The sequence below is a fragment of the Antedon bifida genome, chromosome 2 (genome assembly GCF_963402885.1).
Source record: "Antedon bifida chromosome 2, ecAntBifi1.1, whole genome shotgun sequence".
NCBI lineage: Eukaryota > Metazoa > Echinodermata > Crinoidea > Comatulida > Antedonidae > Antedon > Antedon bifida.
The window spans coordinates 11321882-11349346 of record NC_136227.1 but is presented as its reverse complement, the minus strand read 5'-3'; the positions used below and the strand labels follow the sequence as shown (position 1 = coordinate 11349346).

Genomic DNA, 27465 nt, shown 5'->3' with positions numbered 1-27465 from the left:
ATTTGGGAATTTATATACAGGAAATAGAGTGTGCATTCCACTTTTTTAAGACTTGCTTTGTCCAAAAACCAAACACTTTTTCTAGCTAACTTTCAAATGTAATGCGTCGGTGCTATTATAATTCTAAATCACTTTATAGCTTCAAAAAATAAAATAATTTGTATATATTTCTTTTATTTCAATCCAAAGGCAAATTACTGAACAAATTACAATGCTGTGGGTATCAGTGGCTGGATCTCTATGGAGATACAAAAAAAAAAGCGAAAAGCTAAATCAAAACGATAAAGTAAAACAGCCAGAAAAGTTAGCAGAGCTTTCGGGCAACACTTGTTTATTTCAAGTAATTTATATGATTTACAAAGAAATGGTTGTATAGGAGAAAACATCAATAATTTAAAAGGCTGAACTAGACTAGAAAATTAATACTTTTGACAAATTCTTGAAAGAAAGCAAACAAAAATACAAAGAAACTGCTTTTCTTTTTGTATTAACAAGTTTATTTAAATGTTGATCTACATTTTATGCACCAAAATAATAAAATGTTGAAAACAGCAAAGTCTTGGAAAAAGAATAAATTTATTATTAACTCGATCGATATATTGAAATCAAGGCAATCAGGATGCTTTAGCTCTGTTAGGTCAAAGGTTTCATCTGTGGTTGTGACATGATCAGTTCCACACTCCTAAACTGATTTTTCCACAAATGTAACTGGTAACTACAACTCGTATGAATGTGTCGCAGCCAGATACGATCAAAGGACTGTTACAAATTCTTATCTTTGCAAGGCGAGCTTAGCATCCTGTTGTTAGATTGCCTTGTTTGAATGGTGTTCTCAATGCTATCGTTGTGTAAACCTGTGATTACTAATACCAGGTGTAAACATTGTAGTAGGCCTACAAGACACTAGCTCGATATTGTTAAATGCCAATAACATACAAATTGTAAACCATCAAATTCTATGCCTGTCATATAATTACTACAGTATAATCATTCCAATTTTAAGCACACACTGTTAGTAAAATAGTAATATTCTCAATAAAATACCATGGCCAAGTATACTGTAGTCCCTGGTTATGAAATTTTGAAAAAATTATACTGAATTGCATTAGAAATGAATTTACCTACGTCTTGTGTCGGATTTTATTATAAATTAAATTAGGGGGTGGGATTATACTCGAGCATTTGATATTTTTTTTCTTTCTTTTTTAAATGTATATTTGTGAATGATCAAGCTTTCTAGATAAATTTGTTCTTGGAGAAACACAGATAATCTTAAACTTTATTTGAGCAAATTTACGAGTTAAATTAGCTCAGAAAGAATGAGTTAGCTGATGTAGTGTGGTTTAACCATGTATAACAACATTAAACAAAACTTGGTCATGTAATTGAGGTGATCACCCAAATATTTTACCAGGATTGTCTTTAAAAGCTGAATAACTCATATAGCTAGCTTTACCACATAAAATTCAGTGTGGCCGAGGCTTAAATTTAGGAATTACAAAGTTCCCCACAGCTACTGTGTGAAATTGGACATAAACACATACGATAACTAATTTTAATTTAATCTTAAAGTTTTACATTCTATGTATTTGTAAATGGGCTATATGTAGAAGGCACTACAGGATAAATTTTTATACAGTATATAATAGTCAAACTTATTATTTCGCATCCTAAAATCCGGTTCCCTGGACCAAACATTACAATAAATCACATCGCAATTACTTCTCATTGCTATGCTTACGAACATTTTCGGCAGGGTCAAACCACATAACTCATAACCACCTAACATCAAATGCCATTCATTTGTGGTAAGCTTATGACGCTAAAACATTATTAGTTTTTTTTTCAATTTCTCAAACCACTCCTCAGCGTTTCCAAAATGTATCGCTGCCCAAATTTGGGCCGCATGCTGGCCATACGTTGTGGAATGTCAGAATAGTCGGTGGGGCATAGAAGAAATTTAGAAAAAGAAAAAAAATAATACATAATGAGGAACTTTAACATACCTACAAAACAACTTCCAGCTAGCAAATGGCTAATAAAAAATTGTTCAAGCACAAGTTAGAATATTCAGTATGCATATACATCACAAATTAAAATATCTATATCATAATAAACTATTTCTGAAAAACTAGACCGGTTGAGGGTGAAAGAGTTGTAAAATTTAGGACTTTTGAGAAAGTTTAGCAACGTTAAAATAACTATTACCAAACACATGATGTTGGGTCAATAGATGGTGCTGTTCGTTTACTGAAGCGGAGAACATGGAATTGGTATCATGATTTTGGAATCCATTTTTCTGATTAGTGGAACTGAAAAAAAAAAAACCACAATCAATTTTTTTTATTATTTCATGAAGTACCACATGCAATAGTACATTTTACATATTTTCACTAAATTATACCCGATTTACACGTACAATACAAATTCAACAAATTGTTACATGACTCCTATAATAATCTTGCCAAGTTACGTTTCACATTCTCGACACAGTGTAATTTAATCACTGTGTAAAATACTCATTAAAAGATACATATATAGCTCTGTCTACACTATCAAACTTTATGTGACAAAAACATGTACTCCTTCGTTTGGACATGACTGTTGGTGGAAATTTAGGATATATTTAAACATTTTTTTACACTTTTTGTTTTCTCATACTGTAGTATTCTAATTGCCATTGCTAATAAAATAAAACCCCAATTGTACCTTTGTTTTTGATTTGTTTATTTTTTTTAATGTATTTTTAGTGCAGATGTTGCTTGGTCCCTTATGTAAGTATGATCGAGAAAGTTGCCAGGGAAATGGAGGTAAATAAACAATTACCTGTGTAAGCCACTAAGTCGTCCCATCCTGGTTTTTGCCAAGCTGATTCACGAATTTGTCGTCTACTTTCAAGATCCTTGTAAGCTAAAACAACAATCGCACTACAATTTTAATACAAATTGATTTAAATAAAATTTTCTATTTCAAAGCAATTGTATTATGTTTGGTAGTCAGAAAACTGTGTAAAACCAATCTTACAACAGGATGCTGAGTGATCGCCTTGATCTTATGTTGGCTGTGACAAATTCATACCAGTTGCGGTTACAGTGCCAAGTACATTATTCTCCAGTTTCTGTTTTTAGGGGCGTGGAACTGATCATCTCACAACCACAGATAAAACCTTTAATCTAACAGAGCTAAGCATCCTGTTGTTAGATTGCCTTGGTAAAACAGTTTGTAGCTGAGAAGTTTGTGATTGGACACAAGACTTTCAATACAGTGCTATAATATAGGAACTTTATGCATCAGGACAGGGCTAGATGACAGCAATTCACAGCCCCGCCTACTTTTACACTATGCATGCCCCAATGTCCTGTCCACAAATTTCTAGGAGTGATAAGTTACATAAACGTCAAGATTACTAGCAAAAAAAAAATTAAAATATACAATTCTAATGTGAATTGAAATTTTGTAACAATTTCAATGTTGGGTTTGCAAAAAGGAACATTCCACTACAATAAAACTGTGATTTCTGAAGGGTAAACATAGGGGTTCGAGATGGCTATTTGCCAATAGGCACGAAGGAATAAAATTCCACGCTCCAATGAACACAGGAGTTCTGTTCATCCTACTTCTTCCTCCGTCCTGATGCGTAAATCCCTATTGCTTCAACCAAAGAACTTTCATTGAACTGAAATTGCAGAGACTCACTTTTGTATAAGATGTCAAGGCTCCCGACAAAATATCATTGGACATTGAGTGAATTATTATATTCGTAGGCAACGGCAAAAGAGATCAGGGAAGTAAGTGGGCCACTTTTTGTTGGGCACTATCGCCTGTATTCTTAAACCGGAATTTAGTCGTAATTCAAGCTAAAACTAATCATTTTAATTCATAAACCGAACTTCAACGTAATCTGTAACTAAATCAAGCCAACCTCGACTATATTGACGCTGATTTTGATTTGAAGTATTTTTAGTCAACAAGGAGGCAGGCTAAATCGCAGACTAAATGTTTTTGTGAACAAGTTTTTTAAAAATGTAACAGTTATTGAGTTATCATATTGGCCAGATATTTACGAACGAAATATCTATTTTTACATTTAGCTTAATTCGATATACATTGCCATTGTATAATAATGCAAGTCATGTTTATTTACAACAATATCTTTGCGGCAAGTCAAACTGCAAACTTTGACTACTTCTTTTATGAATCGAATTAGAATAGCTCGAACTACGACTAAAGTCCGGTTTAATCTTTATTTAATTGTTGCTGTATATATAAGACTTTTTTCAAGGAAGGTGGAGGGGGGAGTGAATACTACTCCGGTACCATATTTTGATAATATTCTGGCATGCCCATGATATTAATAACTATTGTGAATAAAAACATATTTACCCCATAAATGGTGTACAACATATAATTCTCCTATTTGAGCAAACAGACCAGCAATGGCCTCATTTTGTGATTGCCTATATTTAATGCCTCGTGCCCTTCAAAGCGGTAAAAAATTCAAAGAAGGGATGAAACATTAAAAACCTTACAAACAACAACAATATGGATACTCTGAATCTCTGCTTGCTCTTTTTATATCATAAATCTTAGATCATGACAAATATTCAATTAAGTGTGTATATTAACAGATTTTTCTTAAATTGAAGGAGCATATTTTTGTATCCAATTTATATAAAAACATGATTGAACGTTATAATTTGTATGCAGGATAATAAGGTTTATTGCAAATAGCATGAGTGATGCATGATGGGACGGAATTGGGAGCAATAGCGCCACCACCAGTATATAAAGTTTTTATTATACTGGTGGTGCTATTGCTCCAAATTCCTTCCCATCATGCATCGCTCACGCTATTTGCGATAATCCCTATAGAGTTGAGCCTAAACTCTCAGCAAATAGTGTTCATATAGACGCGAAAACAATTTGTAATATGTAATTATAAAAAATCAATGATGACATAAAATATGATTAAAATAATTAGTGGTTTCCAAGAATAATTTGATATTAGTTTAGCTATGAAACAAGGAGAGTATTCAGAGCATACATACTCAATGATCAGATGACAGTATTTAACAACTAACAATCATCTGTTAGTGTTAGATAGATGTCATGTGATAGCCCATTACTATCCTGTATTTGGTCTGTGAATCTGAGATTCCATGAGTTTATAGTTTAGTAACATTTTTTTGCTTTTTGTTGAAAGGTTAGGGCTGAAAAAAAGCAGCTAATATAACTGCCGGTAATACTATAACAGATTTTGCAACTGTCATATATTTGCTACACCTCTACCTGGTACTTTTGATGACGCAGCCAGTCTACTACAAACTTAAAATAATAGCTTTATTGCTTTCATGTGTGGACTACAACAATGCAGGTATCTTTGCAAAGGTTTAAAAGGCCAGCAGTATTACTGTATATTCTTAATCTTTGATTTACGGTGGACGCACATTCACCCACTTTTGATTAATTTAAAATTTCTTAGAAAACTCATTTAATGGGCATTTGATCTTTTTTTTTGCAATTGCCGCAATATAAATGTTTGATAATTACTTTATTAACTATTATAAATATTATTTATTGAATTGGTTATTTGTTAAATATAGCCAGTTTCATATTTGTGTTAACATTAGCTCTCTGTGTGAAGATTTCATCGTAGTCGAGTTAAATTCTGAAATTATGCCCAATTCAAACTATTGTCATTGACTATGCAGTGATTTCTGCCAGAATGCAGACTGGCCGTATCATCAGAACTAAAGATACCTATTAAAGAGTCCTGAAGAGAGGCAAAATATAAAGCTAAGAAAAACAAGAGTGGGTAAACAAAATTATTTATTCTGAAAATAAATAGCTTTCTTCCGTTAAAATATGGTAACACCAATCCATGGAATTGGCCCCAGAATTCACAGCCAAAAGACAGGCGCTTAACTTCACAAACATGTTTCCTACCCCAAATATGGTGGACATGATAGAGGTCACCAACTTGTGTAAAAAGGCCAGTAACAGTCGTACCTTCTCCAATACGCATACGAATTCCACGTGCCCTTATAATGTAAACAGTCATACATGTTATATTGTGTCGGGTGAAACTTTCAATTTGTTTATAATTACGAAGGTAATTAAAGGCCTTGAATATAAATTCCATCTAAATCTATGAAGTGTAACCAGTTTTCAATTGGTTTGTGCCTTCAATGAAACATTACCATAATTGTATTTTTTGTCTTTTATTAAAACATTTTTGCAATAATAGTTTTTGTTCACATATTTAGAGGTGGGTGTATTGCATTGAGTTAAACTTATTGATATTAATAGCAATTTGAAAATGAAAATGGAACATTTCAATTTTCCCAAATTAATTTAAGCATTTTTAAATATTTTTTGTATTCCCATTGTACAGGTATAGTATTTTGATTCATGTTTTATTATCAATTATTATTAAATTTGAACAACTTTGTCAAAAAAAAGTTTTTTTTTAATTGAAATTAAAAAAAAACAATACAGTAACAACATTCTGGAATTGTGATTTTTTGTTATAGAAAGTCGAGTACTGTATGTACATTTAGTTAATAATAAAATGTCTTTTAATTTAATCAAAATAAAATCTACAAAATACTGTACTATTATAATTATTAATTGAGTTATATTCGCTATAAAGTTGTTAATGTTGTAAAAAAAGTTAAGTTTTTAAAACTTCAAAACAACAATAAACGTGTAATTTGAATGAATTATTTCGCCACAACAAAATATTGATAGAAAAAGTTTGCTTGTAAAAAACTGAATCCTAAATCTACAAAGAAATAGAGGGCGACAAATGTCTCCACAAAGCAGTAGTATATCAAAATTGTTTATTGTGACTAGCTCAATTTTTGTAATTGGCATATCAATGGACCTATTACAATGTCGATATAACAGTCAGTTAGCAAGTTTGTGAGCACTTTATAACTTTGTAGTCTAGGTAAAGTTTTAGTGTATTAAAAAGTAAACTAAATTGATAAACACTGCAAATAAGAAAAATAGAACAAAAATGTGAAATTGCTATCGTATCACATGTACAACACCAAATGTATTTCCAATGTAATTCAATAAATAATTGAACATGCAGAGGGAGATGTGAGGGAGCATTTAACCCGTTTTTTGTTCTAAGAATAATAAATAGAGCCTAACTGATGATTGAAGAGTGATTTTATGACCTTCATGAAATGGTCTGTAGTGTACACATGAAATGTTGAAAGTTTAATTTAAGTCATTCAGTTGTTTATACATTTGCTCTGCTTTTGTATCAGGCACGTTTGTTCATGCCTTGTATTAAATTCAACACACGCAGGAAAATAAAGTATGTAAATTTCTTACCAAATAAGGTAAAATGAATAAAAAAGTTTAGAAATGGGTGATAGATTATTGCAAATTACAGAAGAATCTGTTTCAGAACGCATTTTAAATGAGATTTTCAAATGAATGATGCCTCACAATAATCGTTAAAAAATAATTAAAAATTTAAATATTTGTTATATTTCATTTACGAAATAGTAAATTATTGTAATATCAATTTAGTTAAATTCAATTTGAAAATGTGTTTATTAAGGACATTATGTGACAAGAACTTTTTTTATCTTCTAGTTTGACCTTTCACTTTTGACCTTTCTTTAATCTCCTTACTTTTAATATTTCCACACCGAGAAAGTCGCTATCCAACTGGGTTTGAACTACTGTATACCATGAAAGCCCCAGTGGTCTAATGGTTAGGACATCTGCATATCAAGCAGAAGGTTCCGAGTTCGAGTCTCAGTTTGGGCGATTTTTTCTCATTCTCACAGATTTCCTCATCTTATCGTTTCAAATTAATTAATTAAATTTCAGTATATCACCGGGTGGTTTAGAACTAATGTTCTATGCTTAATGTGTTTATATATATATATGTCTGGATACACAAACAAAGCCATCCAAATATAAATCATAACCATGAGATAACATGCATGTGGGCACACAGTAAATGTGGTGACAATGTGAGACCCAGGGCACACAAGTTGTTAGTATAGAAAACATAGTCTTTGCTAGTGGTATAGGAAACATGTTTGTGAAGTTAAATGAAAAACTAAAACACATTCAACAAAAACACACAATAAATATTATATATTCAACATAAACACAAAAAACAAAATTGTTCTATAATGTTATATTACATTTAAAAATTAACATACACAAAAGAAAATCATTGTAGTGTATTTAATAAACAAATTTTAAACTTTTTAAAACTAAAATTTTTATTCTAAATTATTATAAAAACTGACATTAGCAACAAAAACAAATTTAATTTATAACTTACCAGTTATTTCCCCATTCAATCAGTGTGCCAGGCTACAAACAGAAATAGTAGTATTTAAAAAAAAAGATTTTTTAAGGGATACATCTCGGTTTTAAATAATAATAACAATCAACAGTTGAAGTCTTTGGTAGTGCACAGACTGTTAGAACAACTCATTTTAATAACATACAGTATGTAGGCAATATAATCTGTTACATCAAGGCAATCTAACGACAGGACACTGAGCTCGTCTTGCCAAGATAAGAACTCGTAACAGTCCTTTGATCTTATGTCTGGCTGCGACAAATACCAACAGTACTGTACTGTGTACATATTCTCCACGGCACATGGTGTCTGTTAAGGTGCGTGGAACTGATTGTGTCGCAACCACAGATTAACCCTTTGATCTCTGGAGCTCAGCATCCTGTTGTTAAACTGGCTTGGTTACGTCATGCTGTCATGTGGCGAAAGGGAAAAGCTTGAACTGACTATATTGCCGATCTATCCAAATTTAAAGTTTACAGTAATATGTACTGTATACAGTTATCTGTGTATTTGAGTATAGTTGCAGGGGACTGGGTACTTACAGTAGGACTGCATTAACACTCTAAATTAAGTCTAAATTAAGGGATGGGAATATAACCGAGCACGGGATAACAGTAGAACCCCTAACTTGCTATTATTTGTGTTTCTATTGAATTAATCAGTTCTTACCCTTAGATAGTAACTACGTAGTTCATACAGGTTTCCAGGTGAATGTATTTCTGGCTCTGGCCAGAAGTTGAATGGTAATAACAGTTGATTACTTCTATTAATTAACATTGATCCTCTTTGCTTTTTGTAATCTAAATATTCCTATAAAAACAAAATTGATTAAATCAACATTATGTGTATTATTTCCAAAAAAAACTTACTAAGATCCATGGAGTTATACTTTTGTATCGTAAGCAAGGCAATGTATTATAATTACTGTAGCGTCTTAACAGCAAAGTGTTCAGACTCGCTCTTAATAACAAACAGAAGTATCCGGTATGCAGGAGTAAATTTGATTAGTTGGACGTCTTGACGTGTTGATGCTTGACTTTCATAACATGTTGTATACTAATCTTGTACCTAGAGCTTTCGTAACAAATGAAAGGTTAACAGGTGACTTCCTTCCAGATAGGTAGGTTTCGCCAAAACTTAACTTGCTTTGCCATGTTTTTTTTTTAATTCATCTTCTGATTTTCTGTCCAATTGGTCATAAATAAGTTTAACATATTCATGACCTTTTTCAAAAAGATGCAAAAAATACAGCAATCCGTGTCTTGCAAAACGATAGTCGGATGAAGCTTAAAATTTGAATTACTGTATATTTTAGCATAGGATTTTTGCGTACCCAATTTAAGCACACACAATTTGTTTTTTGTTGTATTGCAATGAAATGACCCACTACACTACAGCCTGGAATAAAATGGCTTTATTTTTGTAAATGACAATTTTTACCTCATCTTTCCATAAAAGTTCTGACATTTCTTTCACTGATTTATAACCATCATAGGCCCAAATGTGAACTGAAAAAAACCAATTTTATTTGTGTGAAATAAATTAAATTTATACATAGAGTTGTTTTAAAATTGATTTGTAGTTTTGTTATATTCATAAAGATTGGCATAATAAGTTTCACCTGAAAATAATTTGACATGCATCCCTTACTGTTTCTGTTCATAGCACACCTATATGTATTCTTGCCATTTGATTGGCTAATTATGCATTCCATACCGTTGATGATTTTGCACTATGAACGTCAGCTTTTAGTAAAAATGTTACTTTTTGGCAACATGATGCTGTTGACCCAAAATTGGAGCGCTGCCTTGCCTGAATAATCTAGCTTCCTGGCCTTATTGAAGATGAATTAATTGTAGGTGTGTTATAAAACAAATAATGAATGTTTTATATTTGCCCAATGGAACAAATAATTTAGTTCAGTGAAAGATGGAATGTTCACCTCATGAAATTATTTGTACCATTGCACTCATTTGTTTATTATTGAATGACCCACTGTACGATTACAGGTTGAGTATCGGTGTCACGTTGGTGTCAAGTTTCAAGACAGTAGACACCTATTAAAGGGACACTTTCACAAGAACTAATATACTGTATGTTTTTAACACTATGGCCAACCCACTATCCAGGAGCCATCCCTATTATTGTGACACTTGTTTTGTCCCGAACGTGTCCCTTTAAAGAAGTTAGGTTTATCCAGTTTGTAATAAAACAATATTAAAAAATTAAACCTGCTTGATCTTGTGGACCAAATGCTGTACTCCAGCTTCCGAACAATTTGCAAGGCATGTTGGGATTGTCATGTACTCGCCTTAAATGATGCTCTCTGAAATACAATTAAAATCAATATTAAGCTGATATTGGATAAATGGCATATTATAATAGTAAATGACAGCCAGGAAAAAATTGCAAAGCATCCTCAGTGCAAGAGTACAGACATGATCTGCTTTTTAATTTAAAAGTACTTATCAAAGAAAGTCATACAATAAAGAAAAAAAAAAGGAAATTCTTACGATAATTTGATATAATCTCCCATTCTATCAGGTTTGATGTTGTGTACTGAAAAATATTATAAAGTAAACTTTTCTGTAAAAATGTTATATATTTGTGTTTCATGTGTTTCAACTTGCATTTATAAACTAGAGGGAGTCCCAATGCACAATTAGCAAAATATACCAAGGTGATCTAGTTGGCCAATACAGTAGTTGAAGTCCATCAGATGTGAAATGAGGATGGGACCAGGTACTGTACGTAAGTTCAACATTTACTGTACTTTTTTATTTTTTAGTACCTACCACTCCTCCACTAAAACCCAATATAAAAATCCTGTATTTGCCACTCTTGACAATGTTTTTTATATTTTAAATCATTTTTTTTTTGCATTTCTGTTTAATTTTAAATTATACTGAATTTAATCTATATTCTAAAAGTTAATGTGATACACAGTAATTGGTCGCCGACCACCACTCTCCAATATTCTGTCTGCATGTATTGTATTATTTGTTCCCTTAATGTAAATTCTAAAATTTGGAAGTTATTGAGATACATCCCACGAACCAACCAATCTTGTAGTAGTTTAGTAGTTAGTTAGTTAGGCTAGGCAATATGTATCGGCACCAGGAATGTTGTGGTCGTCAACCACCTCCTCTCTCAACATAATGGCAAGAGGCTCATTCAATCCTTTGTTACCTTGCATTTCATAGACGACTTGCTTGTTGGCAAGAGCTCTTGAGTGTGATTCTGTAGCTGGTTCAACTCTCTTTACGTGCAGTAACTTGCTAAGCCATCCCTCTTTTGGAGATCCATCACTCCCAGATGCAAAGTTTCTATGTTTATTTGAATAAAAAAAAAATACATTAAAATTATATTTCAAACCTATTATTGATTCAAACATATGATCTGTAGTTCAACGTCCAACACTCTAGCTAGGTGCTACTGTAGGCCTAGTAATAATATTTGTTTATTATTATTTTTTTTAATTCCTTTAGCACATGGCCAAGGATTACCAATAGTAAATTAATTACTGTCTTATCAGATAGGTTGTATTCTCACGTGAGACAGGGGCTTTTTGTGAACCAGTTTACCGGGGTAACCCCTACCTTTCTTGAATGATTAACTGGGTTCTTTAAAGTGCATATGAGCAAACTGTACACTGGACATACAGTTTAGTCCTCAAGTGAGAAGACTTGTTCCACCACCAGAATTAGGACCGCTTTAATGTAAAGATATGGTAGCCAGTTTGGCATTTATATCTGGGCTAGCCTCACTTCATTCACCTCTGACTCAAACCATATGTTCAGGTACAAAGTATTTATTATTTAACGATAGGGTAGGATGGTGTGCCTTGTACATTAAATCATAATATAAACATTAAATCTCAATATGTTATGATTCTTTATCTTTTGCATTCATCTTTTTCACAAAACCTGAAGACATTATCTGCTGTGCAGGGAAGCATAATCAACAGAAATAACAGCGTTAATTGTTAATTAAAAAATCGTAAAGAAAAAAAAATTACTGCAAAAAAATGTTCTTTAATAAAATTAAAAAGATTGGTCTAGCCTAGCTAGGCCTACTTTACTGAATGATTAATTAAACCAAATTTGAAAAATGTTGTTGATCGCCTAAAATCCAACGACACAGCTCGCATCTCATCCAGGGCAGTCTCCGTGTTGGCTATAATATACATCCCGCGAACCAACCAATCTTGTAGTAGTTTAGTATTAGGCTAGGTAGTAGTAGTAGTTAGTTAGGCCTACCAAGTACCACAAGTATGCTAGTCGTAAAATCTAGTTCTTAACATTTTAATTTCAGAATCTTCAGTTAAAAAAATTACCTTGATGCAATTATAGAACACGCTGGATTTGTCTTAACAAAGCACGATCTAATTGACCTTATTAAAGCCGAATTTAAAGCCATAGTTTTGCACCTCAAAATCGACTAGCTAAGCCTACCGAAAAAATAATTCGCTCGCTTATTATGAGGTGAAAGGTCACGACCAAACAATTTCTTCCCTATGGAACGCCATCACTGCCTTCGGCAGCAAACACTGTTAGTTTTATCAAAGAACATGTTTTGGTTTTAAAGCTACTCTGTGTCTACATTATCAAACTTAATGTGACAAAACAAAGTTATGTGCCCATGGACATGATGATGTCATATCACTACCATATTTGGGAACATCACACTTTTTTGTCAAACTAGTTTATACATCATCATCTCCATAAAACGGGCATATACATTTTTTTTGTCACATAAAGTTTGACAGTGTGTACAAACATAGCTTTAGAACAAAAACAACAAAAATGACGAAATAATTATATCCATTTATCGTTATTAAATATGACACTTTCTTTGTCTTGAAAGTTTTCATTGGTTAAACGTTGCCTGCTAAATTTTAAATTTCCGAGTCCAGATCAGTATTGGTATTGGTTTTTTTCTGCGAAACCTCTATGAAGAGGACACGTTTTTTAGTGTGTTCCCAGGGGCAGTAGAACCGCTATTAAGGGGACACCTTCAGGACCCAAATAGGTTCTACTGTATTTTTAACGGAGGATATCACAAATCAAATACGTGTTTCCAAGTACAGTACAGTGTTTAAAAACAATTATTTCATTTCAATATTTTTTAAAACAGAAATAGGTCTGTTTTGAATGGTTTTTGTTTTTTATTTGTTCTTTCCCGTGTGTTACTTGGCAATACAGAGATATATTAGAAGGACGTGGGATGGTTGGCCATTGGGAGGACTGGGTGCCACATATCTTTGGGGCGTGGTTGAACTAATAATTAGAAATTACTTTCACTGCACAATGTAGGGGCAGAAATCAAGACAATTTTGGCGGGATATTTGCATTGTCGCCCCTGAAACTTGTTCAACTGAGAATTTGTATTATTTCTGTAGGCCAAACAGTAAACATGATCGGCTTATAATATCTCTATGGGATAATTGATCCTTTATTAATCATTGTTTTTTTTTCTTCCTATTGCCTTAGAAAAAAAAGAAAGCTCGACCATATTTTAGACAGAGATAATAATAAATAATATTGAATCAGAACCATATATATGAAGAGTTATGAAATTGATTGATTAGAATCCATTTTGATACAACCTGCAGATGTTATCACATTCACAGACTCGATCATCATTTCATTTTTGATAATTTACTGTACCTAATTATTTGAATATTGTTCTTACCCTTTTCAGTATAACAAATATATCCATGACACTTATTTTATTTAGTCACCACATTTTGAATTAAAAAATAGTACTAGTAGTAGTAATAGTGATGTTTCGTTCCAAAATCATTCAATAAACTTTATATATAATTAAATTTCAGTATAATCACCGGGCGGTTTAGAATTACAGGTACTGATCTATGCCTAATGTGTTTATGTACTAGCTCGCATGCGCACGCAATTATTCTTTTCCGCAAAATACGCTTTGCACATTGACACATTTGCAATACAATTTTTAAAAACATAAGAAAACGTTGAAAATATTTTGTTGCTCCTACGCTTTGCATAATGAATAGAGAAAGTCTTGGCAAACATGCACAATTCGATCTGTATATTGTATCTGTTTCTAAGCTCAGGAAAGTTTCATGTACAGTATGTAATATTATTATTATTTGACAATAAATTGAATCTTGAATCTTGAATATCAGTACTGTATAATTGAATAAAGAGTTACGGCATTTGCGTTTACGGATTTTATATATAATGGCTATGTATCAATGATATTATAATAATATTAATAGCCGAAGGCCTATTACATCTCTCTGCTCTGTATTGAATAATTTGTAACTAGCGCCCTCTTTATTTGGCCGATCACGTGACGTCGTCATCTTTTTGGACACGCATGGACGCACTTGGAAGATCACACACACATGGCATGTTGCATGGGCTAGCTAGCCTAGGCCTACACGTACTAATATAGTATTTAATAGGCATGTCAGGCCAAAATTTTAAAAATAGAACCTAGTAATATACTTGAATAAAAATAACTACTTTTATTGAAAAATGATGATCACAAATAAGGTAAGCACCTCTTGTACTCTTTTTAATTTAATGTCGTATTAAGGCTCAATAATAAGCTAGCCTGCCTCTCTCTGGTCTGATTGAACATTCATTCGGTCGTACACACGTTAGTTAGGACGATTCGGCCCATTTTTATAATATTTATAATATTGTTGAATATGCATAACATTTTAATGTTTTAAAATTGTTTTCAATAATGTTTAAAGATATATTTTCCCCATAAAACATGAAAAATGAAGATTAATTAAATCAGACTTTGAGTATGTTATTTTGTAGTAGTTTAATTTTTAATAAAGTTAATCACTTCCATAGAAAAAAAAAACGAAAACAAAATCTTTTCACTTATAAAATGACACAATAAATGGTCAATTTCAACCAAAAATCCAGTGGCTGGCAGCCAATTTGACCATTTTTTGCTTTAAATTACATTTTTTTCAGCTAAATACATTTTTTTTCAATCCAATTTTTGGTCAAAGTGGATAACTATTATTAGTATTATGTTACATTAAAATGGAATATTCAACAACAATATTTTTTTTAATAAGATGTTTCAGTTGCTATGCTGCTGCTACTGTACAAATTAACTTTCAGCTTTTACTCTTCTAATTTTAGGAAACAGTTCCAAGATTTTTCAAATGTGGGTGACCCCCCCTGTATCCGCCCCTGAATATGGTGTAGCCCAGACCTTATTTAAAGTGCTTATTCACCATGCAAACCTTAAGCTCTGTCTATACTATCAAACTAGTTTAATAAAAAAAGTTTAATGTACCTAAATATGGTAGTTATATGCCCAAATATGGTAGTGATATGAAATCATCAATGTCATTTGATTGTACATCTAAATTCAAACAATCAAAACTAAAATCAGCTGTGAATACTGCCACCACACCAACTTAGTTCCGTAATAATCAACATGATGATTGTGAGAACTCTTAAATATGTGCATATCACATGTTTTTGTCCGATAAAGTTTGATAGTGTAGACAGAGCTTTACAGAAAAAATCATATTATTACCTACAGTATTTCTCTATCAAAACTTTTCAGACTCAAATATTGATGCGTGTTCATCGTATTTCTTCACTAAATTCAAGTGTCTTCAAATTATCATCGCTGTTGAGGTCTTTCTGCAACCAACCACAGAAGTATGATGTGATTATTGTTGGTGGAGGCCATGCAGGAACCGAAGCAGCGTGTGGTGCTGCCCGCATGGGGGCTAACACGCTGCTACTTACACATAAAATACAAACTATTGGTTAGTATTTCAGTCGCAGCAAATTTTGATATGAATTTCTAATTGGAACTTTAGAGCTACTTTATCACAGATTTTATTTAAAATATACAGTTTTGAATAATATTAATATTTTATTTATTGGAAAAGTCTATATACCTAATCATTTAGGAACTCATTTTTTGTTTATTTAGTAAAATTTTAATATAAAATGGTGTTCTTTCTGTATAAGCATAAGAATTTTTCCACAGGGCCTATTTATACTACGGATGATGAAGAACGACGATAAATAGATAAACATACATTTTTCTTATAGAAAAAAAAATTCAAAAATGTTTATCAGAGAATAAAAATTGATGAAAACAATATTTTTTTAATACAATCAAAATGACGTCATGATCATGAGGAAAAATAAAATCATTGTATCTCCACAATATCATTGCTGTTTCTAATCATGACATCTGATTGAACTATATTTCTATCAAAGACAAAATAAATGGTTGTTATGTAGTTCTAGGATGAAAACCTTTTCCTTGTTAAATGTTAATGTTAAAAATAATCGAGAGGATACACTTAACTGCAGCATTTCATGCTATCCCACATAGTGATGGCGAAATAAGATATTAAATTAAAGTACTTTTTATTTTTGATTATAGGTGAAATGTCATGTAACCCTTCTTTTGGTGGAATTGGTAAAGGTCATTTAGTTAGAGAGGTTGATGCGCTTGATGGATTGTGTGGCCGAATAAGTGGTATTTGAAGTTTTTTTTTAAAGTTAACATAAAATTACGATTTCTATAGGGATTATGTCAAAATAAATTTACTACAGTACTTACAACATGCTTTTACTGCAATAACATGATTGTTTTTAGTTTGTCTCAATGTAAACATTTATTGAGACAGTCACTACAATATTACCCAAAAAAATCAGGTTAAAGAGTAAACAAAATGTAGTTACTGCAGTAACTTCAGTAAACTAATTTTGACATGGTTCTAGTTCATTCTTACTCCAATTAGAGTATTTTTTCAGTCTACCTTTGTAAATTTTTGGATGAGACATTTACCTAAATCTCATTTAACATGATCAAATTAAATTTATTCTCTATCAGTAATAGACAAAAGTTTATTGTAGTCTACATTATACGGTGCTAACCTTTTAATAATACTACCTGTAATTTGATTTTTTATTCTGTTTTTTAACCAAATTGTGATTGGTTGCTTTCACCCCAACCAACTGAATGGGGATTATCATAACCAATCACCAGTATACAGTATTTTCAATGCAGATAACTACAAGTTATATATTTTGTATACAAATTTCATTGTATTTTCTAGATAAATCTGGAATACAGTTCAAGGTGCTTAATAGAAGTAAAGGTCCAGCAGTGTGGGTAAGTTTGCTGTGGATCCAGTGCGGATAGATTGTTAGGGGAGCGGGGGATAAAGGGTGTGGTAGGGTGTAATTCCCAGAGGAGGATTCCTGATTGAATAGATTGTGTGTAACTGTAAAGTTGATTAAAAATTATATGGGGTTTGTGGAGGAGAATCAAACCCCTCCCCTGGCTTATATTTAACTCTCATATCAATTGCATTTTTACAATTTGTATTTTGTATGGGGTTTAAAAGCTCTGTCTACAAGAAAAACAAATGTAATGTGCCCAAATATGGTAATAATATACCCAAATATTGTATAGTGATATGACATCATTATGTCCATATATGGGCACATCACATTTTTTTCTCACATAAAATTTGATAGTGTAGACAGAGCTTTAGACAGGAGAAAATATAAAATAACAATGTACAGTTCTATAGGGTATTAATTCTACCACAAGTTGCATGGCTGGCAGGATGTAAACCATTGCATTTGAATTATGTCACCTTAAAATAAAATTATATACAATTACCACAATTTTGTTTGGACTAACATCTGAGAGGGGAGAAGTTCGAGATCTGTCTATGCCATTTTGCTTGTAGCCTTGGAAAAGACTCTTTTATATACATTACACAGTGTACGTGAAATTGGTAGCCTTTTATAAAAGACTAGGGAATCATCCTCCAGTGTGTTGATCTGGGTAAGCACTGCATAGTGACTTCTGTGGGTCAGTGTTCATGTCAAATTCAACAATTAGGTAGTTTAGAATTGACTTTTTTCTTGTAGGGGTTAAGGGCACAGATTGATAGGGACTTGTACAGAAAGTACATGCAAGAAGAAGTGTTGAATACACCAAACTTAACAGTGGTTGCAAGTCCTGTAGAAGATTTACAAATCAGGCAAGCAAGTCAACCAGATCATCATTGGATGAATCAAGAATGTACAGGTGTAATCTTAGGTAACTACCAATGCAGTATCTTAAATAATACTCCAATAACTAGGGGTTCTAATAATAAGTGGAGGGAGGTGGGAGGATCATCATCATTGATTTGGAATGTACAATAGTTATTTTAGGTACTACCAATGTACCCATGTAATAGTCTTATTGTATTTAAATATTTTGTGGTGGTCGCCACACAATTCTCTCATTGTTAGGTTCAATGGTCACTTTTACTGACAGCTGCCTGCCCAGTAGTTTTGGTAAAACTAACCAATGTACGCGATAACCAGAGATGGTGTTTGTACGTTACGGATACAGATACATTCTGGCTAAAAGTCCAATACGAACGTGTGACTCGGGTAAACACATGACCTTCAGTTTTAATGTCATGATTTTAAATTTTGGTAAAAGCATAGTAAAACCTATGTGCACAATGGTCAAATACATCGATTACCTTAAATTTAACATTTTTCAAGTCCAGTGCAAACAAGTCTTAAATCACAAGTAAGAATCTTCATTGTTACTTCTAGCTGGTGGTAAACAAATAGATGGTAAATCTGTAGTGATTACTGCAGGCACTTTTCTTTGTGGTGAGATTCATCTAGGCCTAGAAGCCAAGCCTGCTGGTAGGCTAGGAGACGAGCCATCAGTGGGATTGGCAAAGACCCTGGAAGATGCTGGCTTTACTGTAGGGAGATTAAAAACTGGTAGGTGAGCTGTGATTCTTATTTTTATAGTTGCAGATATTTCATTCTGTACAGGCATCAGGTGGTTATTTCAGCATAACTGAGTTTTTAATTTTTTCGCAAATTGTACGTTTCTTTACGTTCTAACATAATGGTGCAGATACATGAATCTGGACGGGTGACCTTGAATTTTAAAAATATACATTTTCACGAATCAAAATTAACCACTATAAGAAAAATAAAATTAAAAAAGGCAGCACTCAAATTTTTGAATAGTCACAATTCTCAAGATGTTTACAAAAAGCTAAATATGCAATAGAACAATTAAATTGAAGATTTAACATCCAGTAAACTAATACTAAATTTAAAGACAAAACTGTTGTAAAATACATTTACAGTAAATATATCATATTGATATAATCCTTCTTTTATTTTTCCAGGTACACCTCCACGGGTTGATGGCAAGTCAATCAACTACTCCAAGTTAGTGCAGCAAACAGGAGATCCTGACCCTATCCCGTTTTCTTTCATGAACGAAAGAGTCTCAATTCAGGTACAACTAATACTTTCTTTGGTTGTACATTACAACTTGTTGTTTAATTTCAAATCAACTTGAGAGATAACAATCTCCAATTTGACTAAAGGTGACAATTTATTCATAAGACAAACATACACATAATGAGCTCTAAAGTTCATATATAAATAACCTGACATCCTATGGGATTTGAACCAAGAACTCCGAGATCTGTAGTCGGCACCTTAACCACAAAGCTACAACTTCACCCTTAAAATAGTATTGATTATGTATATACTTTTTTACACTTAGTGGTTCACACTAAAATTTATTTAAAATCAAATAATAAATAGGTTTACTAAACATACAGTACTTTTACCAGAAACACCGAAACAAAAACCACTTGAGTCCTAATTACTATCCTACTAAATTTCACCATGTATTATTGTCATAAATAGTTCATTCATAATTAGTAATTATCACTCGGTTTTGGTTCCTACTAGGTGCAATGCAATAATTTGACCAATCAAAAGCGATGAATTATTCTAATTTTTGCTTGTCATTGGTCAACTTAGTTGCATCTATACAGTATTATATATTGCGTTATACTTTCAGCCAGAAGATCAGGTGATTTGTCACCTGACTCAAACGAATCATGTGATTGATGACATCATCTTATCCAACATGCATCTAAATCGACATGTGGCAGAGGAAACTAATGGACCTAGGTAAGGACAATGTTGAATGAGAGCTGAACAAGACGCTTAGACGAGAACATGTTCAATGCCTTACCAATAGCCAGATTTGTATTGGTCTTGGTACTGTAACTGTTCCAAAAAATGTTATGTCTTTAGGCACCTGTGGCCAAAGTTTACTAATAGTAATTTAATCACTCATATAGGTGGTAATCCCCCGACACAGGGGCTATTTTGTGTAACCAATTCACCGGGGAATCTCCTACTCGTCTGGAATGATGAACTGGGTTCCTTAAAAAAAATGTGTATACTGGACCTACGGTTTATAGTCCTTAATGTTCCACCACCAGAAGGAGCAAGTCGGCCTCAAACACATGCCGATATTATTGCCTTTTAGGTAAGCCCCTGCCTTAAACGCTCAGCCATTTGACTAGATCAAAACAAAATTTTGAAATGAAATCGTCTACAAATACAGAATTCGCACATTGTACTTTATATAGACCACTTTTCACATATTGAATCTTTTTATATTTGTTCATTTCAGATATTGTCCTTCTCTTGAGTCTAAAATTTTAAAATTTCCGAAGAGACCACATCAAGTATGGCTGGAACCAGAAGGTCTGTTTTCAATATTTTAGTAATTGTTCGACTAAAAAAATCAAATGTTGCTTTTCTACTCACTTTTTTACTTTTGACATTTACAAAATAAAAACCGTTCAGATTTGTTTTGGTTATTCTTAGATTTTTTCTTTATTTTTTTCTTTAATGTTTGTATGCATGCTTGATTAAAATTGATCATAATTTTGGAATTTGCTTTGTATATCATGTGTTCCTAAACAGATTATTATTATTTTTTGTTTGGACATGTACAGTATGTTCTTGTGATCTTGTATATGTTGCTATATGTACATAATTTGTTTTGTTTTTTATTAATAACAATAATATGTAGCACCTAACAATGTTTCTAAGCGCTTACAGTACACAAAAATATGATGCTTTTATGTATACAGATACAAATTATATGAATAAATTGTTTTAAGGTATATTTCTGTTTCTTTGATTCAGGATTAAATACAGACATAGTGTATATGCAAGGCTTTTCAATCACGCTACCACCAGACCTTCAAGAGCACTGTATCCACCAAGTTGCAGGGTTAGAGCAGGCTATGATGCTTAAACCAGGTACTGTAAACTGAATTAGTAGGCCTACTATCATTAACTTGAGCTGTTTTATTGATATTACTAATATTATTAATCTACATTGCTTATATTAATATTCATCATTGCATTATGAGTATTGTTTTAATTTATATTCAGTCTACGAATATCTGCCATGTCCTCTCCATGTAGTAACAAAAAATGTAAGTTTTCACACAAATCGTCACAAGAAAAATTCTTTTCCAGAAATTGTATGTGAACAATACTTTTCATACATGACAAAATATAACAAATTACAATGCAGTATGGAATGGGACTCAAAGGAATCTCAAAATGAAGATGTGTGCATGCTGAAAATTTAATGTAGAATATATTAATTGTGGATTGTTTTTTATTTATTTATTATCACAGATCATGAAGGACTTTCGCCTTACTTTGATGGTCTGTTTAAATCTAAGAGTAACAACCATTTGTAATTTTCTTTTAGGTTACGGTGTAGAATATGACTATATGGATCCCAGACAGATTAAACCAACACTTGAAACAAAAAGGATTCAGAATCTGTTTTTTGCTGGTCAGATCAACGGTACTACAGGGTATGAAGAAGCAGCCGCTCAGGTACGAGGAAGATCAAAAGTGTTTAATGCATTAAGATATAGTTAATAAAACATGTTGTCTTCCTGATAAAATTATTTTAAAAACAAATTTAAAAGATAGAAGTGGATAGAATCTGTATTTAATTTGAGCAGGTTTCTGCTCAACTGCTTATCCACTTCGAGTTTTGTGTCATAAGAAATAACATAGATTCTAAATTATTGGTTACCGCTTACCATTACTCGTCTGTGTAAATTGGCCTAACATTATTATTTTTTCCTTCATTGCCATATTTCCTGTCTTTAGGCACTCTACTCATATCTCACTGTACAGCATTAATAGATCAATCATTAATAAATATTATGAAATGTTTAACAATTTTTTGGAAAAATATGGAAATTTCATTTTATTATTCAACATTAAAAAGATGGAAAGGACGGTCAACAAAAAGCTTTTTTTGCTTTTTGTATATTCATTGAAACAGCTGTCTTTTTTTGTTGCTATCAGGGCATCGTAGCAGGAATCAATGCTGCACTCAAAGCATCAAACCGTCCAGAATTCACAATTAGTAGAACAGAAGGGTACATTGGTGTACTTATTGATGACCTGACTACACAAGGAACCAATGAACCGTATCGAATGTTCACCAGTAGGTCAGAGTTCAGGATGAGTTTAAGACCAGACAATGCTGATTTGAGGCTGACATTAAAAGGTATGTGTTGAAAATTTATATTATATAGTCAACCTTTACCTACATATATACATATATATAAAAAAAAAAAATAAAAAAAAAATAGAACTCTTGTATAACCTGATTCTCAGAGCTGTATCTGTACCTATGACAATATTTGTCTAGTATGGAAGGTTGTTTTCAGCAGGCAATAGTCATCAATCTTGAATTATACTATTTTAACAACTGCCTCTTAGAACTTTTTCTGTGCAATACTGAACAGCACGTAATATGAAATTAACCAACCAATGTGTGTATCAGGTGTGTAAATATGAATATAGTCTTGAACAATTTTTTATTCTTTTTAAAGCACTTCCCACAGGGTGTATTAGTGAAGCACGAAAGCAGAAAACTCAGAAGAGCGAAAGAGAACTAAATAAAGGTTTGGATTTGTTAAGGTCTGTTTGTATGTCAAGGCGCCAATGGAAGAAGCTGTTAGAGGCCCAAGCAATACAGGTTCCATTCACAGAGCGATCTCCTACAAAAATGAGGTAATCATCTTAGGGATCATTCAACATTATTATACTGCAGTTACTGCAGCAATATTGTTTTAGTGCAATATTGCTAATTTTAGTTTGTTTGAATAGTATATTTTATGAGGCACTCACTGCAAAAAAAAACCTTACTAAATAACAGGTTAAGAGTACACAAAATTTAGTTAATGCAGTAACTGCAGTAGAATAATCTTAATGGTCCCTTATGTGTTAACATTTTTTATATACAGATTTAAAAATGTCTTCCACCTTTTTATTTCGAGTTATCTCTTTCTTGGGTCTCAAATTGAATATTATTGTTTACCAACAATCTTATCTATCCCTGTGGTTGGTTGGGTTGCAGTGAACTCCTTCCTTTCATTTACAACTGCCCTGCTCAACATAGCTAAGTTGCCAGGTTTTCACGTCAATGTTATTATTCTGTTTGTAACTTTGTTTTATAAATATTTGAAGGCAAAAATTGTAATACTGTAAACTGTAAAATTCTTTTACAGTGCAATAGATGTTTTACAGTATAAAAATGTTACAGTAGAAGATTTAGTTAAGATGCTACCAGATGAACTTTCACAAATACCACATGCAAAACACCTGGTGCAAAGACTCAAGATTTCTGGTAAATTTTAGTTAGTATTAGTACAAACAGAAGATTGTTTTTTAAAGCATGATACACTCTAGAAGGACTAAAGCTTGGTTTTTTCATGCTGGCCACCAGATGGACTGTAACGCATTTAGAGAGCCGGCAGCATGCTTGTCCACATGCTGGCCTCTTGATAGACTATGACATTCTTTTCAGTATGCTGGCCTAGATATTAGAGGTGAATGTAGCTCCCTTGACATACTGACTTCCAACTTATTTTTGTTTCTCGTGTAGAAACACAGATGAAAACTCCATACGCTATTTATGTCATGCACTTTGGGTACAGGAATACAAAGTATACTGTGATTCCTTCCTTGAAAATGCAGCTAAACATGCTATATAAGTATTAGTATACTTGTAGGTCCCTGGTAATATGATGTAAAGAAAAAACCTGTTTATACTGTTGATTGACTATGGGCAGTATATTAAATTAGCATACTTGCATAGTGTAAAAATGTCCTCTTGCTTCTGATTGTTTACAAACGCATCTACACAAATTTAATTTGTCTAAAATCTGTATAATTATTTGGCATTTAGGAATTTATGAGAACCTGTTGCAACAACAGCAATTAGAAATTAAAGAAGTTCAAAAAGATGAACAACTTGTTTTACCAGAGGACATTGATTATTCAAGGTAATGATTGTAATTAGCCTGTGTAAGAGAAGATATGGCATGCATTCTTCCCCGAGTGTATCTTACTTACAAATTAATAAAAGCGTATAGTGTACACATCATCATTATTGCATGATGCCTATTAGCCTGTTATGAATTTTAATTATGAACGTCACCAAGTTTTTGTTTTTGTATTGCTTTAAGAAGTTGATTGGCATACGCACTCATACAAGAAAAAAAGTATGGCCCTACTGATGTGGGTATGGACACACTCTGGGCTGGCCTAGCAGTGGAATAGCACCACATGCACTAGCCATCACAAGGTCACTACGTCATACGTTCACTGGCTCATCAACGTGAATGTCCACTTAATCAAAACGTTTACGTTGTATATAATATATCCATGGACGAGTACCAGTCGACTACTACCCATGTGGACGTGACCTTCGTGCATGTTCACTCAAATTTAAAAAGTCATTAATATTAATAACATTTTGTTATAAATGTTGTTATTGTTATAACTATGACATTTCTGGACCTGAAACTGGTGATTATTCTGGAAATATTTTTGTGAAATAGAATAAAAAAAAAGGAATACTTAGTTTGTTTTAACATTCTGTGTTTTTTCAGAATTGCCATTTCTAATGAGTTAAAAGAAAAGCTGTCGCAAGTTCGACCATCAACTGTAAGTTCTATCACTTGAGTGAATTTTGGTCAAAAGATTACTAATTATTTGTATAAAAGTATAAAAACGATAATCTATTTAATGTAGTTTGCAGTATCCAGTTTATAGTTCAAGGGGCGCTGGAAATTATTATTAGTCAATTATAAGCTATATATATCCTTATACAATGACAGTATTATTGAATTTTCCCAAACAAACTGGTTGTTTAGTACAATGTTCATTATATAGTTGAGAAAGTTTTTTTCAAAATACTTTTCTCTATTTTTGTACATTTGTTTCAACAGGTAAAAAAATAAGTAGAAAAATAATAATAAATTAAACTAGAGGGTACTCCGAGAGTACAAACCTCCGCCTACTGTAAAATTCCCCTACATAAAATGTCTCCGGAAAATATATATATATTTTTTAAAATTTTTTTTATTAGTTCTAAGTGTAAAAAGGCTAACTGCACACTTTGTTGTGGATGAGAGTTTGGTGTAATGGTTATGTATCCAGCCTCTCACAGTTGAGATCGCTGGTTCAAGTCCCGCTGAGGGTTTTTTTTTTATATTTTTTTATTTCTTTTTTTTTTGTGGACCTTGATCTTTGACCCTGACCCTTCAAAATTTAACCAAAAATATATGATAAGTCATTGATCATTGTGGCTAAGTTTGGTGAGAATCGGATAAAAACTGTGGTCGCTAGGCAGTTAAATAGTATTTTGCTGGTTGTGACCTTGACCTATGACCTTTTTCCCTCAAATTCGAACTCGTCCGAGCTTTTGGGGTATAGATCATTGTGGCCAAATTTGGTGAGAATCGGATAAAAACTGTGGCCTCCAGGCTGTTCTCAGACACGCACACAAACACACACACTCACAAACACACACACATACAGGCGTGAAAATATAACCTCCTTGGCGGAGGTAATAATGAAGATGTAATTGTTTTGTACTGTATATGACCATTATGTTTGAGTATATTCTTTTCTTTTACTATTTCTAATTATTTTATTTATAGATTGGTGCTGCAAGCAGAATACAAGGAATGACACCTGCAACTTTGCTTCAACTTCTGTATTTTGTACGAAAGCAAAACAAACAATACAGACGAATAATGATATAATGTCTTAATTCAACAAAACAAGTTTATTTTATTGTGAAGATACATGGCAATGAGGAGAGTAGAGTAGAAATAAGGTTTAACCTAAAAACATATTTTAACAGATTTTGGTAGTATTGGGTGTAAGAGAAAGTAAGTCTCAAGAATTTTGACCTGGACTGCAGTTGATAATAAGTTAAAATGTCTATTTCTGGTAGCTAAATATTCAGACCATACATATTTATATTTGCTCTAATGAAATATTTTGGCCAAAAATTACCGTAAATGCTATTTCTTGCACCTTTGACCTTGGTATGTTGTATCTCGGTAACAACTGACCGTATATATACAAATTATGACTCATACGGAATTGTAGTTTACATTTATTGTAATTTTTTTGTCACAAAATGGTTGGAAGTAAAGGTTATTGACCTTCAACTTTTATCTTTAAAATCTTGCTAGAGATTCAAAATTGAGCTCTAAATACTGAGAAAATACATACATATATTTACTTTAATGAAACAGTTTGACCTTTATATGCTATATCTCGATAACGTAGATATGGCTCAAATTTTTTAGAATACATTTATATTCTGTATAATGAGATTTTTGTCCTAATTTAAGATTAGTAATAGTAACCCACTACTCTAATAGTAACCCTCTTCTAATAGTAACCCACTACTCTAATAGTAACCCTCTTCTAATAGTAACCCACCCTAAAAAATAATCAAAGAATAATAACCCAGGGTTACAATTAGAAGATTTACTGTAGTTGGAAGGTGCTTTTAGTGTAACATGTGGATTGTATTAAAATTGTACTTATAATCGCTTGTTTATGAAATTGTTGGAAATTGTGCGGATTTGTCGTCTAGTGAATTCGGAAATAAAGAAGAGAGGTTGCCACTAGAGAGGCAACGCAACCACATTTGTTAAATCACAAGCTCGTGATGGTAATCAATTACGCTACGCTTCCGTCCTAGCGTTGCATCCCTAATTTGGACGCGTACACACGTCTCACGCAATTGAGTTGACAAATCACAAACGGCAGTTCGGATGAGTCGTCGCGTCTTGATTGGACACATTTCTTGCGCCAATGATTTGCTTCTTTGCTTAGTTCCTACTAGGACGCAAGTGGCTTGTCATTGGTTGCTTACGT

At 32.6% G+C, this 27465-nt stretch overlaps 2 protein-coding genes across 3 annotated transcripts; one reads left to right on the top strand and one right to left on the bottom strand.

Moving 5' to 3' along the window:
• Positions 1 to 557: 557 nt before the first annotated feature.
• On the bottom strand, positions 558 to 12814 carry LOC144835163 (protein NipSnap homolog 2-like). Of its 2 annotated transcripts, none has more exons than XM_078690222.1 (10): positions 12681 to 12814; positions 11534 to 11670; positions 10858 to 10903; positions 10576 to 10670; positions 9785 to 9852; positions 9014 to 9154; positions 8321 to 8352; positions 5947 to 6041; positions 2827 to 2910; positions 558 to 2312 (listed from the first exon to the last, which is right to left on the bottom strand). In XM_078690222.1, exons 1-10 carry the CDS (start codon positions 12761 to 12763, stop codon positions 2248 to 2250), a joined length of 846 nt encoding a protein of 281 aa, XP_078546348.1. In that variant the 5' UTR covers positions 12764 to 12814; the 3' UTR covers positions 558 to 2247. The 2 variants fall into 2 exon arrangements, with proteins under 2 accessions (XP_078546348.1, XP_078546349.1); XM_078690223.1 differs by lacking the exon at positions 5947 to 6041 and adding an exon at positions 4384 to 4478.
• A 1955-nt stretch (positions 12815 to 14769) lies between these two features.
• On the top strand, positions 14770 to 27128 carry LOC144835023 (5-taurinomethyluridine-[tRNA] synthase subunit MTO1, mitochondrial-like). The gene is made up of 17 exons (XM_078690032.1): positions 14770 to 14880; positions 15926 to 16133; positions 16766 to 16861; positions 17445 to 17500; positions 18271 to 18442; positions 18955 to 19131; positions 19551 to 19663; positions 20240 to 20352; positions 20864 to 20937; positions 21385 to 21501; positions 21965 to 22095; positions 22579 to 22783; positions 23112 to 23292; positions 23790 to 23908; positions 24470 to 24566; positions 25176 to 25230; positions 26229 to 27128. The coding sequence occupies exons 1-17, from the start codon at positions 14863 to 14865 to the stop codon at positions 26331 to 26333; spliced, it is 2037 nt and encodes a 678-aa protein (XP_078546158.1). The 5' UTR covers positions 14770 to 14862; the 3' UTR covers positions 26334 to 27128.
• Positions 27129 to 27465: the final 337 nt, after the last annotated feature.